The 16,552-nt window shown below is 47.3% G+C and overlaps 1 protein-coding gene across 2 annotated transcripts in view; it reads left to right on the forward strand.

Annotated features, from left to right (window-relative positions):
* The window catches only part of RAB29 (RAB29, member RAS oncogene family), a 230,229-nt gene extending 228,774 nt beyond the window's left edge, over nucleotides 1-1,455 (forward strand). For both annotated transcript variants that reach the window (XM_086923429.1, XM_086923430.1), the window contains exon 5: nucleotides 84-1,455. In XM_086923429.1, coding sequence (XP_086779555.1) covers nucleotides 84-195 — 112 coding nt within the window. In that variant the 3' untranslated portion in view covers nucleotides 196-1,455. The remainder of the gene's footprint in view (nucleotides 1-83) is intronic.
* Nucleotides 1,456-16,552: the final 15,097 nt, after the last annotated feature.

The following is a 16,552-nucleotide window of genomic DNA, read 5'->3' on the forward strand; positions in this document are numbered from 1 at the left end:
GTCTTACATTATCAGGGAAGCTCAAATTTGCCTGTACTGCGCTCTCTGGGTATAACGCTAACCCGCTTCTTCTTTTTCTCCAGAGTCCTTGTGGCAAAAATGATGGACAATGGCGAGGGGGTAGCCGCGTTGCCAGGGAACGGAGATTACATTAACCTGCGGGATGTTGCTACACCTGGATATGGCTGCTGCTGATTAATGAAACTTTCCTGAGGACAAGAATGTTCTACCTTGCTATTTAAAAAAAGAACAACCTGCACGTCGATCAAGGACATTAGAATCGGAAAAAGGGAAGTTGTAAAAATACGACATTGCTAGGATTTACTAATCAAGATTACTTTCTGTGGTCTAAATCCTTGCCAATCCGGCAGATGGATTTGTAATATGTTCATCATCATGTCTTCTCCTCATTAATTGTAAGGGTTGCAGTGGACAGAAGCTTATGGAGTACTGAGGAAGAAGGGTTTGGGGCACCCTCTCAATTAGGCATTCTTTGGAATGAACAAGGTACATCCGTTCATGGTAGATGACTACCGGACACTCTACGACCAGGATCTGTTAGTGTTTTTTTTTTTTATTTCCATAGTACTGTCTTGTGGCAAAACCTACCTTTTTCATTGCACGTAAAATGAGAAAGTGAATCATTTCGGATTCCTTGAAAGCACTGGTATCTTGGTATTAAGGAGCTCTACGCTGCACACTGGCATATATTCTATACTCGATAAGGGCATGGGCTCTAATCACCTGGAAGGAATTTTTAAGTATAAGCACCAACCAGTCACGAAATAGTTATTTGTTGTTTGAGGCTTCTTGTCGACAAAACAAGTCATGAGAACATCTTATTGAATCAACTTGCTATGGTGCTGTACACAGCATATTGTTGTCTTGTCTACCAGGCACAGAGTTGAAGTCCATTTGGAACAGATTTGTCACCATCTTTTCAAGTAACCAGCCCTAATTTTCAGTAAACTCCACTATGATCATTGTGCAATTCTGAATGTTTTGTTGTGTATGCAATAGTGAGTCAGTTTTGTGAATCTGTCAGGAAAACATTCTCGCTTAAAATATGCAGGGGCTCTGGGTCAAATTCGACCAGCATTTATGAAGCCAGAATAACTCGGTGCTTCGTGCAGATTTTTCATATTTTTTAAGACTGATGCCAGTAGTGAAATCTGTTCTGTCTAAAAATAAATTCCATCTTAATTTGTGTAGAGATTGCCAATGTTCAACAGCGCAAAGCCCGCTTTCACACCCTCAGTCACAACAGCGCTTTAGTACATAAATCTTTTTTTTCTTAACCTGATGTCAGGCTATGTCACGCTGTGTTTTCTAATTATGTAACCCCAGCGAAGCAAATGCACTTTTAAGTTTTTTTATGTGTTGGTCTTCAGCATTACTGCCTACAAATGCTTTCTTTTCCAATTAAATGATCTCTCAGTGGCAGCCTCTCCCTCACTCCTCTATTCAGGTGAGTTTGTTTTATCCGTTTTCATTTCCGTATTCCGACTTTTTTTATATGTTGGTTAGATAATGTCATTTTTAAGGTAAAACTAGATCCCAAAACTACCAAAAAAGGGTATTATTTTGCCTAAATGGAGCCTGCTATTTGCACTACGACAGAATGCTTGTTTAGGGGGCCCAATTTAGATTTCGGTGGACAGGGTACTCCATTATAAATACGGTGGAATTTGTAGTGGACAACAATTTAGCTGTCTGCCAAATTGTTGGTCTGGCTGCTTTGTATAGAGTCGAGTAGACTGTCAAGTGTCCAGCCGATAGAAACCTACACCGGTGTTGTCACGGAGCAGGAGCCATCGGTTTAAGAACATTGGACCGTCTGCCCTATTTCAGCAGATAATCGGGTGCTAATTTTTGTGTTCAGTACATCCGGGCAAAGCCTAGTGATCCTGAAAAAAAATTGTGGTCATGACTATTTTGGTTTTGAAAACAGACTCCCTCTTGGGAGTTTCTTTTAAAAGACAGAACGTTTGTTCAGCCATTGCCTTAAATGTGATGGACTCTCACCTGATGTTCGGTGCTTTTACAGGAACAGCTGTGGCAGAGGGTCCTCTGAAGACAGATTACTACAGGACCAGCGATGATCTCTAGATCTAGCAGGCAGTAGGTCCATCCAGGTGGTAGGCCTACTGTCCTTGGCCACCCTCATTAATGGCAGGCCACGTACAAGCTATAAAGCCGGCCCTGAGTTTGTTCTTTTTTCTCCTTGCCTGTTTATTGTCCTCTTTTTTTTCTTTTTGAATAATTATTTTTATTTTCTAAATGCAAGCCCTTGTGGAATAAAAGGCCCTCCCTTTTTATGCGCCCTGCTACAGCACTTAAACACGTTTTCTTCAGATCTACTTGCTGAGTTGTTTGGTATGTTCAGACATTGGTTAGTTTATGCTGAATGTGTGGTGGTTTTGTCCCCACTACCTTGTGGGTTATCAGGATATTAGTGCAAGAAATGAGGTTCATTGAGGCGATTTTTAACAAACTTGAAACATTGCTTTCTTCTCGATGAAATCAACACTTAGCAATCCTATATTAGATATTGTGCCTGTTGAATGTTTTTTTTTTTTCATTCTTACGCTTGCTTTACACATGAACATTTTTTTTAAAACAACATTTTTATTTATTTTATCCTTTTACAACAATTTTATAGCATTACGACAGTGGCAAGCACAGGTCCCACAGTGATAAAGATCTGTCCTGCTGGAATTCCTTCTACTCTAGGATCATTATTCAGTTCACAAATGTCCAACACTTTTCCACCTGCTCTTCTCTATCTGGTGGCAAGGGTGACCAAAGCTATCCCCACCCTGTTCTTACGATCATTCCCCCTACTTTCATTTCCTATTCCATCCTCCCCTTATTTGTTAAATTTTTTTCATGCATCCATGCGCTTTAGAAATTTCCCTTTCCATCGCTTTACAAAATTCCATTCAGTTACCCAGTTTTGGTGAGTCCGGGGGACCCCTGTACCCCACCTCTGCGCAAGGTCCCTCTACACAACTAGACAGCCCATACTTGTTAGTTGCTTATGGTATCTGGAGTGGTAAGTTAATTCTAATAGCAACCCTGTTGCTGCCTACAGTGAGATTCCTATCGCCTCCCAGTATGATTGAATGTGAGGGCAGCTCCAGAGTGTATGCATGAAGGTGCCCTCCAAACCACAACCTCAAAGGCAGTCCCAGTATCCACTCTACCTATTTGGTACAACAGAATGTTTATCAGAATCAATCTAAAACTGGCCTTTATTGCCACCTGTGCCGGGAACTCCATCTCCTGCAAGTGATCTTCCTCTAGTCCCTCCTGGTCCTTTTCTCATTTACCTCATTAGAGCAGGTTGGGTGTTTATCATTAGGCATGGCGTAGTCTAGCATAGTTAAGTCACTGATTGTCTGAAATCTTATATTCTTTCCTTAAGTGTGCAAAGGGGACCCCTCTATTGGCATCCCAGACATCTGCCAAGTGGGACATACCAGTTACATCCCAGCCCTGAAACCCCTGTTATATCGACACTGACTGAAGTTTGGAGCACTCCCCCAGTGGTGTTTTAAGAGTGAGTCTGTGATGCCAGCCCGTTCACCACATTGACTTGTGTGGCCTCGTAATATTTTTGTATGTTTAGCAGGGCCATACCCCCTTTGTATTTGGACCATTGGAGAACTCTCCGGGCTATCCAGGGTTGACCAACAGAGCAGAGCAAAATCCAGACTAATGTGTCAAGCCATGCTTTTGTTCTTGTATGGGCTATTTTGAAGGATATATAAGAACCTCTGGAGTACCACCATTTTGAGCATTGCAGTTCTTTCCAATAATTAAATTGGAAGCGATCGCCAATGTTTCACTTCGTGTTCCAATCGTTTGAGCTGGGGTTCTAGGTTAGCCTCATAAAATGTGACTGGAGTTTGTGTTATCCAGAGCTCCAGGTATTTGAATTGTGAAGTTTCCATCCTTAATGGTAGCATAAGTATGCTCTCCCAGTTATGCCCCGCCCATCGGTAACAACAGCGACCTGTCCCAGTTAATGGCAAATTGCAAGTATTTCCCAAAGATGTGGAACATTTTCCTAGTCTATCTGGGGGCATGGTTGGCATTACAGTAAAGTATCATCTGCGAAGAGTGTGATAATTTCATCTTCACCAGGCCAACAGGAGCATCTACTCATTCCCACTCCGACTCGACCTCTATAGCCAGTGCAAACAGCATTGGCCAGAGCAGGCATCCCTGCCTCATAACCCTGCGTATGTCGAATTCCCTTAATGTGTGGCCATTAACCCGTAATCGTGCCTTAGGACAGTCGTAGAGGAGTCTAACCTATCGTACACATTGGGGGCAAATCCCATTTTAGTGATAACATACAAAGGTAGGGCCATTCAACTGAATTAAATACTTTATTCGCGTCCAGGGAAGTTATCACGTTCCATATCTGCTTGCTACGGACAACCGCCAAATTATTATATAGCATACTTAAATTGAATTTATTGGAGTGGCCAGTATAAACCCATTTTTGTCAGGGTGAACCAGCTCCAGCATTAGTCTATTTGCTAAGAGTTTTGCAAGTATCTTATCTGCATTTAGCAGAGATATGAGCCTATGTGAGTGTTGCCTGACCACGGGCTTACCTTCTTTCGGTATCAGAATAACCTTTGCAGCATGCAAACCATCCGGTAGTTTCCCATCATGAAATGCCTTCTTATATGCCGCCTGGAGGGAAACCACCGTCCGCCTTCTAAGTTTCTTAAAGAACTGAACCGGGAAACTATTCGATCCCAGGGCCATTCTGGATTGCATTTGACACATTGCTGTGAAGGCTTCGTCCTCTGTGATATCCTACTCCAGGTCTGCCACCCTGTCCGCTCATAGCTGTTTCATAGGACAATCTCGTAAGAAGTCTAGCATCACCCACTGAAGGGGGGGGCATACAAATGGAGTGTATAAAAGGATTCCAGATACCTGGCAAACCCATCACTACCATGCACTTTCTCCAGTTTTTGTTTCACATGCCTAAGTGCCATGCTCTACCTCTCTTTATGCTCAAACCATATTAACAGTTTGCCTGTCTTGTTCCCTCCTTCATATATGCGCTTTTGTTTCCCTAGGTAGGATGTCCTTGACTCAGTGCTTAGCGACCGCCTGGTACTCTGCCCTTTTTAGTAGCATATCTGATGTGCCGGGAGTGAACAGGTTGTCTGCATATTCCCACTCTAGCTTGTGTAATTCTTCTTCCAGAGTGTTTAGCCCAGCACGTCTCACCCTTCTGTCTCCTACCTCACCCCAAAGATGATGGCACCCTAATCGTGGCCTGATATGGTTCCCATACCACCACTGGACCCTGCAAAGAGGCTGTGTTTTCTCTAAAGTAGAGTTTGGTGGCCTGATATAGTCTTTGATCTGCCTGCCTGTTAGTAAGGTGCCAATCTCAGTTTTCCAGCCTCTGACTGGGTCGGCGCTTTGCCGGCAAATGTTGCCAATATGGGAGTGATCACTAAGGCCCCTAGCCAAGTATGGCACCTCCTGAAACCAGGTATGTGAATCTCCTGTTGTGAAAAAGGTAATCAATCCGTGAATGTATATTATGTGCCCTGAAATATAAAGAGTAGCCTCTCTCCAAGGGGTGTAGAGCTCTCCACACGTCGTTTAAGCCCAACGCCAGTGTAAAACCCTCCAGTTTCCCTCTAGTCACCTCCCCTTCTACCTTAGCACTCATCCTATTTAAGTATGGGCCCAGCACCAAGTTAAAGTCTCCCCATAACAACATCAGTTCTGACCCAACCTTCAACAACGTTGCCCACTTCTGGCAGGGTGTCCATTTGAAGGCTCAGAGGGGCATAGACTTTAGCAAATAGGATGTCTTCACTCTCATGTTATCCCTGAATTGCTACATATCGGTCTTGTGTAACTGCGCTGGTGCGTCCAGTGTGGAATGGGAGGGCTTTCCATATCCAAATCATTATGCCTCGGGATCCCGAGGTACCCTGCTAGCCTATATCTCCCATGGTCCATACTACTATGTTGATTAGGTGTCTCTCTTGCAGGTATAGAATGTCTGGTTTAAGTCTATTGATGACCCTGTGTACCAGACTTCTTTCAACTCCATCTCCCAGGCCATTAATATTCCATGATAGTAACATCCGAGAGTGTGTGTGCCTCATGGTGGATACCAACAACCCCTCTGTATGCTGGTGCTGACTCCCATGTGTGGCATTTATATCTGACCCCTATGCTCGTAGGCATAAAGGCTGTCGGTAACACCTTCAAACTAACACCCTACCTCACTGTGCAGCGAGTCTAAAACTGACCACCCCCCTGATCCTAATTCACAGTATGTGTGGATCCTAAACATTTACAACTAATTTATCCAATTTCCACTGGGGCTTGGCTGTCCGGCTCTCGTGTGACGCAGTTCAACCAATAAAGTTCACAATGGGTAGTCTCTTGTGTTTGAGTTTTTCACCCGCCCGCGCCCCTGGCCACTCTCATCCGTGGCCTTGTTTATCCTTACCGAACCCTGCCATTGAATTTGATCCGTTACCCCAGGTAGTCCACCTTCGTAGCGGTCCCCTTCGTCAGCTGGTCTTCGTCAGTCTTGTACTGGTTCTGTGCTCTCTGGGCTACTGCCCCCTTCCCTCCCCTCGTAGGCGAGGGACCTCCACTTATTAGTGTTGAGAACTGCTGAATGATGCTGTAAATCCTTGCTTGTTTGCTCTTGCACTGCCTTTATCTGGGCCTTTGTAGGGAGGGGACAATTAGTTTCATTCTCTCCTTTGTGCTCTTTTTCGACACACAAGTCCAGCCCTTCTCTCTGTGTCCCCTCCCGGTGGAGGTCCCGACCAAAGGCCTTTGTTACAAACCACGACCAGGCATCTCGTGAGGTGTCCCCTCATGCTCCAATCTCAGTTTAGCTGGGCACAAAAGTGAGTACCTAAGGCAGAGGTCTTCAAACTTTATGATGCCGAGACCCCCCTGTCAAAAAAAGTTAGGCGTGAGGACCCCCTCCGACAAAAAATTCTAGAACTTTGTACTCATCATCATAGACAACCAAAAGCGCCCCCAATTATTACTGCCCTTATGTGTTTGTTATGTGCAGAGAAGGATGCTTCAGATTTATTTAGCTGGGGCACAGGGTCATGCTAATTCACCCGATATTTTTTGGGGTTTTGTTATTTGTTTCAGTTTTTGGTATCATTTTGACCAAGTGAACTGTAACTTCAGAAAATGCTAAGAGGCTGGCTGCCCTGGTGTCCAGTAACCTGGGCTATAATTATGTTCATGAGGTGAACGAACGACCATGGGGTATGCCCTTGTGATGTGTGTGCTTGGGCTATACACAAAGGTCATCTTGAAGTAGACTACCTATGCTCACGGTGTATCTCCTGTCCCTTGCAGGTGACCTATGACCTTGTTCATGTCAGTGCCCCTAGAAGTGCCCTGCTATGCAGGCCAGATATTCAGTACAGTGGGAGGCTTAGTGTCTGGAAGGAGAATGGCACCCATTGTAAACACGTGTTTCCATGCATTTGGTGCAGGTGGAGGACAACATGTTGCACGGTCAAAATGGCTCAACTGAGCCTTCTTCTTGGAAAGGCCTTTGCAGGGTGAGGGTCAGAAGAGAGGTTGTGAAAGGTAGCAAAACACAGTCTAGAGATGGAAGCCAAAAGACACCAGTTGTTTCTTTTTTGTGGGTGAAGTTCATTGTACCCAGAGGTCGGTAATCTAACAGACAGGTAAACTAGATCATTCATGATCACACAGGCAGTCGGTGAGGAGCGGAGTAGCCTCCAAATTAGCACACACAGCAATTCCATGAGAGCCTGTCCTTGACATGAGACAGACAACTATTTACCTCACACCCTTGTGGCCTCCTTCTCCCCTCCCTGGTATCTGGGTGATTTATTACAATTTATTGCTGACAAACTTATAGACCAGTCATGGAAAATTATGCCACGAGAGAACAGTTTTGGCACACATTGGTATTCAATACCACAATGACAACAGCATATATGCGGAGGCTCCATTCAGCGTTGAGTCACTAGTGCTTAGTTTAGGACACAAAATCTCATTGCAAACAAAATGGCGGGATGTGTTCTATATGAACTGAAGACCCACAGAGCATTCACTGCTGCAGTATGTCAAAGATATTGTATTTTATTGTAATTGCATTTATATAGCGCTTATTACCCCTGAAGAAATGTCAGATCGCTTTTTCAGCAAGTAGCATGCTTCTCCAGAACCCATAAAGCATTAGTGGTAAAATTAGTATAGTGAAAAAGGCAAGTAATTTGAGTGGTGGATATGGTATTATGTTATTTGGATTGAGAAGGATAGTGGAGGGATGTTTTGGAGCTCACTGCAGTGGTAGGAGGCTTGGGATGAGTAAAAGGGAGACGGAGGGGGAAGAGTTTAGAAAGACTTGTTTTTTGGGGGGGGCAGAATAGTAAAAGAGGTATGAAAAAGTTAAGAATTAACTAAATGGACATTTCTAGAGTTAGTGCTTGGCCACGTTTGCTGACTAATGCTATGGTTTTACTCATGAGAAGATACTTCTGCATTAAAACTGAAGTTGTAGCTACATGCCTGACTAAATGTTCTGGCATATTCTTATTTTTTGCTGTATTACCGCAAAAAGTACTTCTATTGCTCGTCATTTATAGAAGCTGTCAATACATTTGAACTACACAATTTTAAATACTCCATGTCTTGGAATCTTGTTTCTTTGCAAAACACATGTCATAATTTTTCTAATGTGTATAGCACCAATATCTTTCTTTGCAGGACATAATTATCTGTTTCTAACCACAGCTGAAATTCAGAAGGCTATTCAGGATTCTATGAGGTTTCTATGAGCTCATATTCACCAATCTATTTAGAACTTTTTGACAAAAAATGATGTCCTTTGATGAACTCTTCCCCAGACAGGTTTTAAATGATTCCTCCACGTTATAACGTTTTTTGTACTACAAAAACCACATCAAGTAAGGTGCAATCATGGATGCTTTACACATGAACAAATAACCATCATTTTTGTTTCGAGTGTGTCAACTGTAGTTGCACAAAGGCATCATATTAATCTCCTGTGTCAAAAATAAAAAAACGGAAAGAACATGGAAAATAAACATTTCAATGTTACAAAAATGAATATGAAACTGCTGCAACAAAAACAGAAAGTACACCGAAAACAAACACAATTCCACAGTCATGAAATTTAACTGGAGCCTTTTTCCTGTCCCCCTCCCACCCCCACCCACATTGCTCAATCGAAGAAACAGATAATAATCACAGATAATAATCTGTGTGTGTCTTTGCGTGGTGCGTGCAAGATTCAATGTACGTTTTCTGCAACTGAAAAGCCAGGGCATTGTGGACGAGGAGGGGGCTTACCTAATTATTCCTGGAAGCTTCGGGTTGCCTTGGGAACCAGCCGGGAAGGAGAACCTAATGCAGAGGCAGCCACGAAGAAGTGTTGGAAAAAGGGACACGAGGTGAAAGCGGCCAGGGGCAAGACAGGCAGCTGGGTCCAGTGAAAGGCAGCAGTGACTGCGCAGAACTACGTGGAAATAAAGGCTGCATTGTCGAAGGTGCTGGTCCATCTTTTTGGACAAAGTTCGCGGGCATTTCCTGGTGTGCATGCTGCAGTCTCTGATTGGAGGACAGGCATTAAAGACGTAGCCACATTCTGATTGGCTTATTTTGCCCTGTCCTCCAATCAGAGAGGTTTCTGAGTGTAATTATTTCGAATCCAAAACGAAAGGTAAACGTTTTGGATTCGAGGCAGCAGCGAGGCAGGTGAATGCGCGACCCCCTTCCAATGACTCCACGCCCCCCCTGGGGGTCGCGCCCCATAGATTGAAGACCTATGACCTAAGGTCATGTTGTCTTGGCACCGTCTTGATAGGAATAAAGGTACTGTCACGTCGTCTCGCCTGACCTTTGAGACAGGACAGGCGAGCAGGAAAAGGAAGTGAGGCAACAGGAAGCAGTATTAGTTTGTAAGGCAGTCTGAGGCTGTCAGGCAATAAAGCAAGACGTAAAATAGAGCCTCTGCCTCGGTGTGTTTATTTCGTGAAAGGGTGATCTTGACAATGGCGACGAGGGTGGGATGCCTCTAACACCCACCAACCTTATCACCACCCAGCCGAACAGAGCGGCCGACACCGAGCCCAGCAGCCTGCTTGCCGGTAGCGCGAAGAGCGCGAAAATTCGAATCGACGCCGGCGCTGCCAACATCGATACAACGCCAGAGGCGCCGATTTACACATCCGCCGAGTGGCCCAAGCAAGTCCTGCTTACTGAAACGTGAGCCGACCATCACCCACGAAGGAAGGGGAGCGCATATGCCAGAGCGCTACCCCACGTGGTCCCGACTCGAGCACAAGCCCGACTCGACTAACCTGAGGATCCTGGGGCGAGGAAGAAGCTGCCTGTGTCCGCAGTTGAAAACGGAGGGTGAGTCCTACCCAGCAGCTCCCAGCGACGCCGAACCTGAAGGAAGGCAAGGCCCTCAGCAAGATCCTCGGCACAAGTAAGACGCGAGACGTCCCGCGCGGCGGCCATTTTGAAGTCAGGCGCCGGCGCTTTACACAGCACACGTTTAAATAATGGCGGCCATCTTGAGGTCAGGCGCCATACACTAAGAACTACAGATCCTAGTCAGGAAAGAGCACGAAGACCTAAATACACATAAACGAAGGCCTGGATGTTCTTGAAGCCTACAATTGATGTGCAACACGTGCAAACTACACTACATAGTGCACACAGAGTCACAGAAGACCAACACGCACAACTTACAATACAAAGAGTGCACAGAGCCACAGAAGACCCTGAAAATTCCTGAAAATTCTCTAAAGGGATTGCAATCACTGCACATCCAGGCAAGCTCACCCATTCCTCCGAGGGGACAGTACAGATGTCCGACATACCTCCTGATAGCTCATCCAGTAGCACGAGCCCAACTCAAGCAGCCACAGCGGCTCCACAGCCCAATCCAGGAGGTTCGTCCACTCCGTCCACTCAGGGCGACGCACCAACTATGGCCAACAACCCCATCGGAGCATCCTTCATGCGCCAGCCGCTGCCCCTACCCCTAACACCAGGCAACAGCATGGGCCCCACGTGGAAACGGTGGAGTGAAGACTTCGAGGACTACATGATAGGGTCCCGAGTGGAAGACTCAAAACAAAAAATAGTAGCCCTAAGAAACCTCATTGGTCCAGATATTGCACAGATCATCAAAGAATTACCAAATATAGCGACCGCCACCTATGATGAAGTAAAACTTGCTCTTGACAGACGATTCCTTCACAAACGCAATGTGGACTATGAACGACACACCTTTCATCTAGCCACGCAAGACAAAGACGAATGCATGAGTGATTTCATCATGCGCATCAGGAGGTTAGCCCAATATTGCGACTTCGACAACTTCAAAACTGAGGATGCCCTGAGACTCCGCATCATCAGTGGATGCCATTCCGAAACCCTCCGTCGACGACTGCTCAAGAAACCGCATTCGCTGGAGGAAATTGAGGAGTTGACCCGGATAAACGATCAGGCAGAAGACTATGCCAAGCGAATGGGCACGCATAAATCCGACCACAAAGACCACCACGCACTACGCGTTTAGTCACACAGAACATCCAAATCGTCCAGACCAACGTCGAGCTCCCACAAATCTCATCCTTCCCGAAAGGCACCATCCAAAGGAAGCTCGCGTCATTCCATGTCTGCCAAGTCTGCGCCCACCTGCTACCGATGTGGTCAGGACTACCCACATTCAGGACAGTGCCCAGCAATTGGCCAGCGGTGTCATCGCTGCGGGCGAGACAATCATTTCGAAGTGGCGTGCCAAGCCAAGCGGTCACCCCACACCTCATCGACCAGAGGCCGTGACACTCGCCATCGTGACACCCGCCATCATGCAAGAGCTATCAAAGGGAGAGACAGCCGATCCTCCAGCTCATCAAACTCCAGCGCCCAGTCCGCCTACTCTGGCCAGTCACGAAGCCGTTCCGAGAGCACTCATCGGACCAGGCATCACGCATCCGACTCCTATCGATCACGCAGAGACACATCCAGCGGGTCTTCCTCATCGCGCACCCCGACATCTCAAGATAGCGATGAATACATTTGCATGGTATCTGACCCGGACCGCCTAAAGCGATACCCGAAACTGGACATCCTCATAGGCGATCATCCAGCGAAATTTGTCCTGGACTCAGGAGCGTCATTAAATTACATTTGCGCTCTGGAATACTATAACATGAAACAAAGGCCTAAATTGTCTCCTGCTGCTGTCCGCATCTTTACCTGGATGTCACGCAAGCCCTTGCCGTGCCTAGGTCGATTCCACACCACCCTCACCTTCAAAGACCGGACAGTTGACGCATATATCCATGTGGTAGAGGGTCCAGATGTGGCGGATTGCCTCCTCAGCCTACCAACGGCAGAAAGACTCAAACTAGTAGAGCTCCTCTACATGACAGAAGACGCTCCAGACATCACAGCAAAATTCCCAAACCTCTTCAAGGGCCTTGGAAAGCTAAACCATTTCAAAGTAAAGCTCCACATCAACGAGAAGGTGACGCCCATCGCTCAACACCATAGAAAGGTACCGTTCCACCTTCAACAAGCCGTGGATGACGAGCTACAGGATCTACTCCAGACTGACATTATCGAACGCACGTCAGGACCCACGCCATGGGTGTCCCCGGTTGTGGTAGTCCCCAAGAAAGGACAAGACAATAAAGTCCGCCTGTGTGTTGACATGCGCGCACCCAACACCGCCATCGAGCGGGAGCGTCATCCTGGGCCACACATCAGTGATATGATTACGAAGCTAAACGGCGCCACTGTCTTCTCAAAACTTGACCTTAACAAAGGCTACCACCAACTGGAGCTCCATGAAAAATCAAGATACATCACCACATTCACTACGCACCAAGGCCTGTTCCGATACAAACGGCTAAACTTCGGCATCTCTTCGGCTGCCGAGATCTTCCAAGAAGCCATCAGACGAGTCATTCAAGGCATCCCCAATGCCTTTAATTACAGTGATGACCTACTGGTATTCGGAAAAGACCAAACCGAACATGACACGGCGCTAGACAGAGTCTGCCACGCCCTGCTGACCGCGAACCTGACTCTCAACGCCAACAAATGTGAATTTCACAGAGACACTCTGAAATTCTACGGACATATCTTCTCCAAGGAGGGGATGCGACCCGATCCAGAGAAGGTAGTGGCACTTGCAGACACTCCGAAACCTCGAGACGTAAGTGACCTTCGCTCCTTCTTAGGCATGGCGAGCTACTGTGCGCGATATATTCGCGACTACGCCACGATCAGCTACCCCTTACGTGAACTTACTCGCCAGGGCCAACCTTTCAACTGGACCGACCCGTGCCAACTAGCCTTCGCTACCATCAAGCAAGCTGTGGGGTCCGCCACGAACCTGGCATATTTTGACACCAAGAAAAAGACAGAGATCACAGTCGATGCCAGCCCAGTGGGCCTGGGCGCCATCTTAGCCCAATACCGGGATGATTCAGACCAACGCCACATCATCGCATATGCAAGCCGCAGCCTCACGGACACTGAAAAAGCCTACTCCCAACCGGAAAAAGAAAGCCTAGCTGTAGTGTGGGCCTGTGAACATTTTCACTTGTTTGTGTACGGCAAGCACTTCACAATCATCACGGACCACCAAGCCCTCATCACCATCTTCGGCAATCCCAACGCCAAGATGCCACCACGCATCGAACGGTGGGGCCTACGCTTGCAAGACTACATTTTCACGATCATACATAAACCTGGCAAAGCTGAAAACCCGGCTGATTTCATGTCACGCCACCCCATGGCTGGAGCCCGGAACGCCCTGTCTGTCGCTGACGAATACCTCCATTTTGTCGTTGATGCAGCCTGTCCACCCACAGTCCCCATTGCCGCAATTCAAGAAGCGTCCATGGCTGACCCGCTCATCCAAGCCGTCATGGCTCGCATCCGCACGAACTCCTGGAGGGATGTGAAACACTCACCACAGGACTCCGACCCCATGCGGCAGGATTTGGCCGCATTCCAACGAGTGCGTGACAAACTTTCCATCAGTGACAACGGCCTTCTTCTGCGGGGGGGAAGGATTGTGATTCCACTCAACTTGCGTCAAGGGGTCGTCAATCTGGCACACGAGGGACACCGAGGCATCAACGCGACTAAGAAAGCCTTAAGAGAACGCGTGTGGTTCCCCACACTTGACCGCATGGTAGAAACAACCCTGAAAGACTGTATGACTTGCCAGGTGGTCAGTCGGGAAGAGCCCCCAGCACCACTACAAATGTCAGACCTCCCGGAAGGGGTATGGCAGCAAGTAGCAGTTGACTTTTTCGGACCACTGCAATCAGGACAAGACATCATTGTCATCATGGATGAATACTCCCGATTCCCCTTTGCACAGCTAATACCATCAACTCGAGCAACGACAGTAATCCCAGTGCTGGATGAAACCTTTGCCGCATGGGGCATTCCACTCCGAGTAAAAACAGATAACGGACCACCTTTCAATGGACATGAGTTTGCAAACTTTGCAACACATCTTAATTTCAAACACAAGAAAATCACCCCACTATGGCCACAAGCCAATGGCATGGTGGAGCGATTCATGGGAACGCTCAAAAGGGCGATTCAACAGACTGAACTAACCCACAGAGATGTCCAACAGACACTAAATGAAGTACTACGAGCATATCGGAATACTCCACACAGCACCACCAACCAATGCCCAGCTACCGTGATGCTAGGTAGGACACCTCGGACTCGACTTCCCATGGCAGATCCCGCGCCCCAACAGCGGCCTGTCACCGTCGATCACAACACGCTAGTCGAGATAGATCACAGGAACAAACACCGAATGAAGACCTACGCTGACCAACGAAGACATGCCAAGGACACTAACATCCAAGAAAGAGACTGGGTGATTGTCCGGAGTGATCGGCGCGCCAAGGCAGACAGCCGGTATCTCGACATCCCCTTCCAAGTCGTCAAAAAGAAAGGGACCATGATTACAGCCAAATCAGATCACAAACAGATAACGAGAAACATCTCGCACTTCAAGAAATGCAACCAGAATTCCCGACGAGGGACCTCGTCGAGCCAAACCTCAAGTGAGTCTCACAACCACAGCGACAGCAGCGACCAAAGTCTTCACAGCCCGGCCAGGACCGTGGAAGTCACAAGACGTCAGAGTTCACCGCCGAAGCAAGAGAGACGCCCCCAGCGTCTCATCAGGAAACCTCGACGATTAGTAGAGGAGATGTAGCAGAAGCAAGACTTTGTGAAACAGGGGAGATGTCACGTCGTCTCGCCTGACCTTTGAGACAGGACAGGCGAGCAGGAAAAGGAAGTGAGGCAACAGGAAGCAGTATTAGTTTGTAAGGCAGTCTGAGGCTGTCAGGCAATAAAGCAAGACGTAAAATAGAGCCTCTGCCTCGGTGTGTTTATTTCGTGAAAGGGTGATCTTGACAGGTACCTAGTTGGATCTGTAACAGGTTCATGTAGTCCACGTATAGGTCTCCCTCATGTCCATCTATCTGCCAGAGGCCGTGTTTGTTTGCTGCCTGAAGGAGCACATCTCTATCCCGGAAGTTCATTAGCCTTGCTATAATCTGGTGGGGGTACACCCCTGGTTGCGGCGGATACGACAGGACCCTGTGGGCTCTTTCCAATGAGAAGATTCTAGATGATTTCCCCTGGAGCACTGTCTTCTCCAACCATTCCTCAACAAACAGTTTGATGTTTGGCCCCTCCCATTTTATTCAGATATTCCTATTATTCAGACGTTGTGGCAGCGCGACCTGAATTCAGCGTCCTCCAGTCTGTGAGCCAGACACCTCCTCTCCTTTTCCATGTCTGCGCATTTCTATGTGAAGTCCCTGCCCCCAGGCAGTGTAATGCCCATTTGGTCCTCCTTTTCCTTGACTCGATCAGTAAGTTTCTTGTGGTCCCCACACAGGAGCTACACCTTGTTCACTACGCTGCTATTTGTATCTTTAGGGCCAGTTTAGTATCTTTATTGCTTGTATGATAGTCTCCATGTGTGCAGCCAAAGGTGTTCCATCCTCACTGGTCCTTCTTTACCCAGCTTCTAAGCTGATATCCCCTCGCCAGTGGGGTTCTCCTTCAATCCTTTAGAGTGCCCCATTGTCTTGTGGGGTTCTCTTCTGCTATGTGCGTTTCACCCCCCCTGTGCTATGTGGTGAGGGGTAAAAAAGTGGGGGGGGGGCCGTGCCTCAGTTTGTCCTCTGACCCTCCTGGGGCCAATGTGCACCGCAATTCTCTACTTGTGGGGGGCTCTTATGATGGTTCCATCGCCCCCCAATGTTGCACCCCCGACAGCCTCTCTACCTCACTTCAGCCGCTGTTCTTCCTCAGACCTCTGTCACATGGAGCACTAATGCAGGCGCTAAAAACTCTTTTCTCTTTCCCCCTTTACTGTTAGGCCCCGCGGCTGCCCGCTCACAATTTCGGCAAGTGGGTCCATGGAGGGTGCCGGCTCAGT

Source organism: Lissotriton vulgaris, chromosome 5 (genome assembly GCF_964263255.1).
Source record: "Lissotriton vulgaris chromosome 5, aLisVul1.2, whole genome shotgun sequence".
In the NCBI taxonomy this organism is placed as follows: domain Eukaryota; kingdom Metazoa; phylum Chordata; class Amphibia; order Caudata; family Salamandridae; genus Lissotriton; species Lissotriton vulgaris.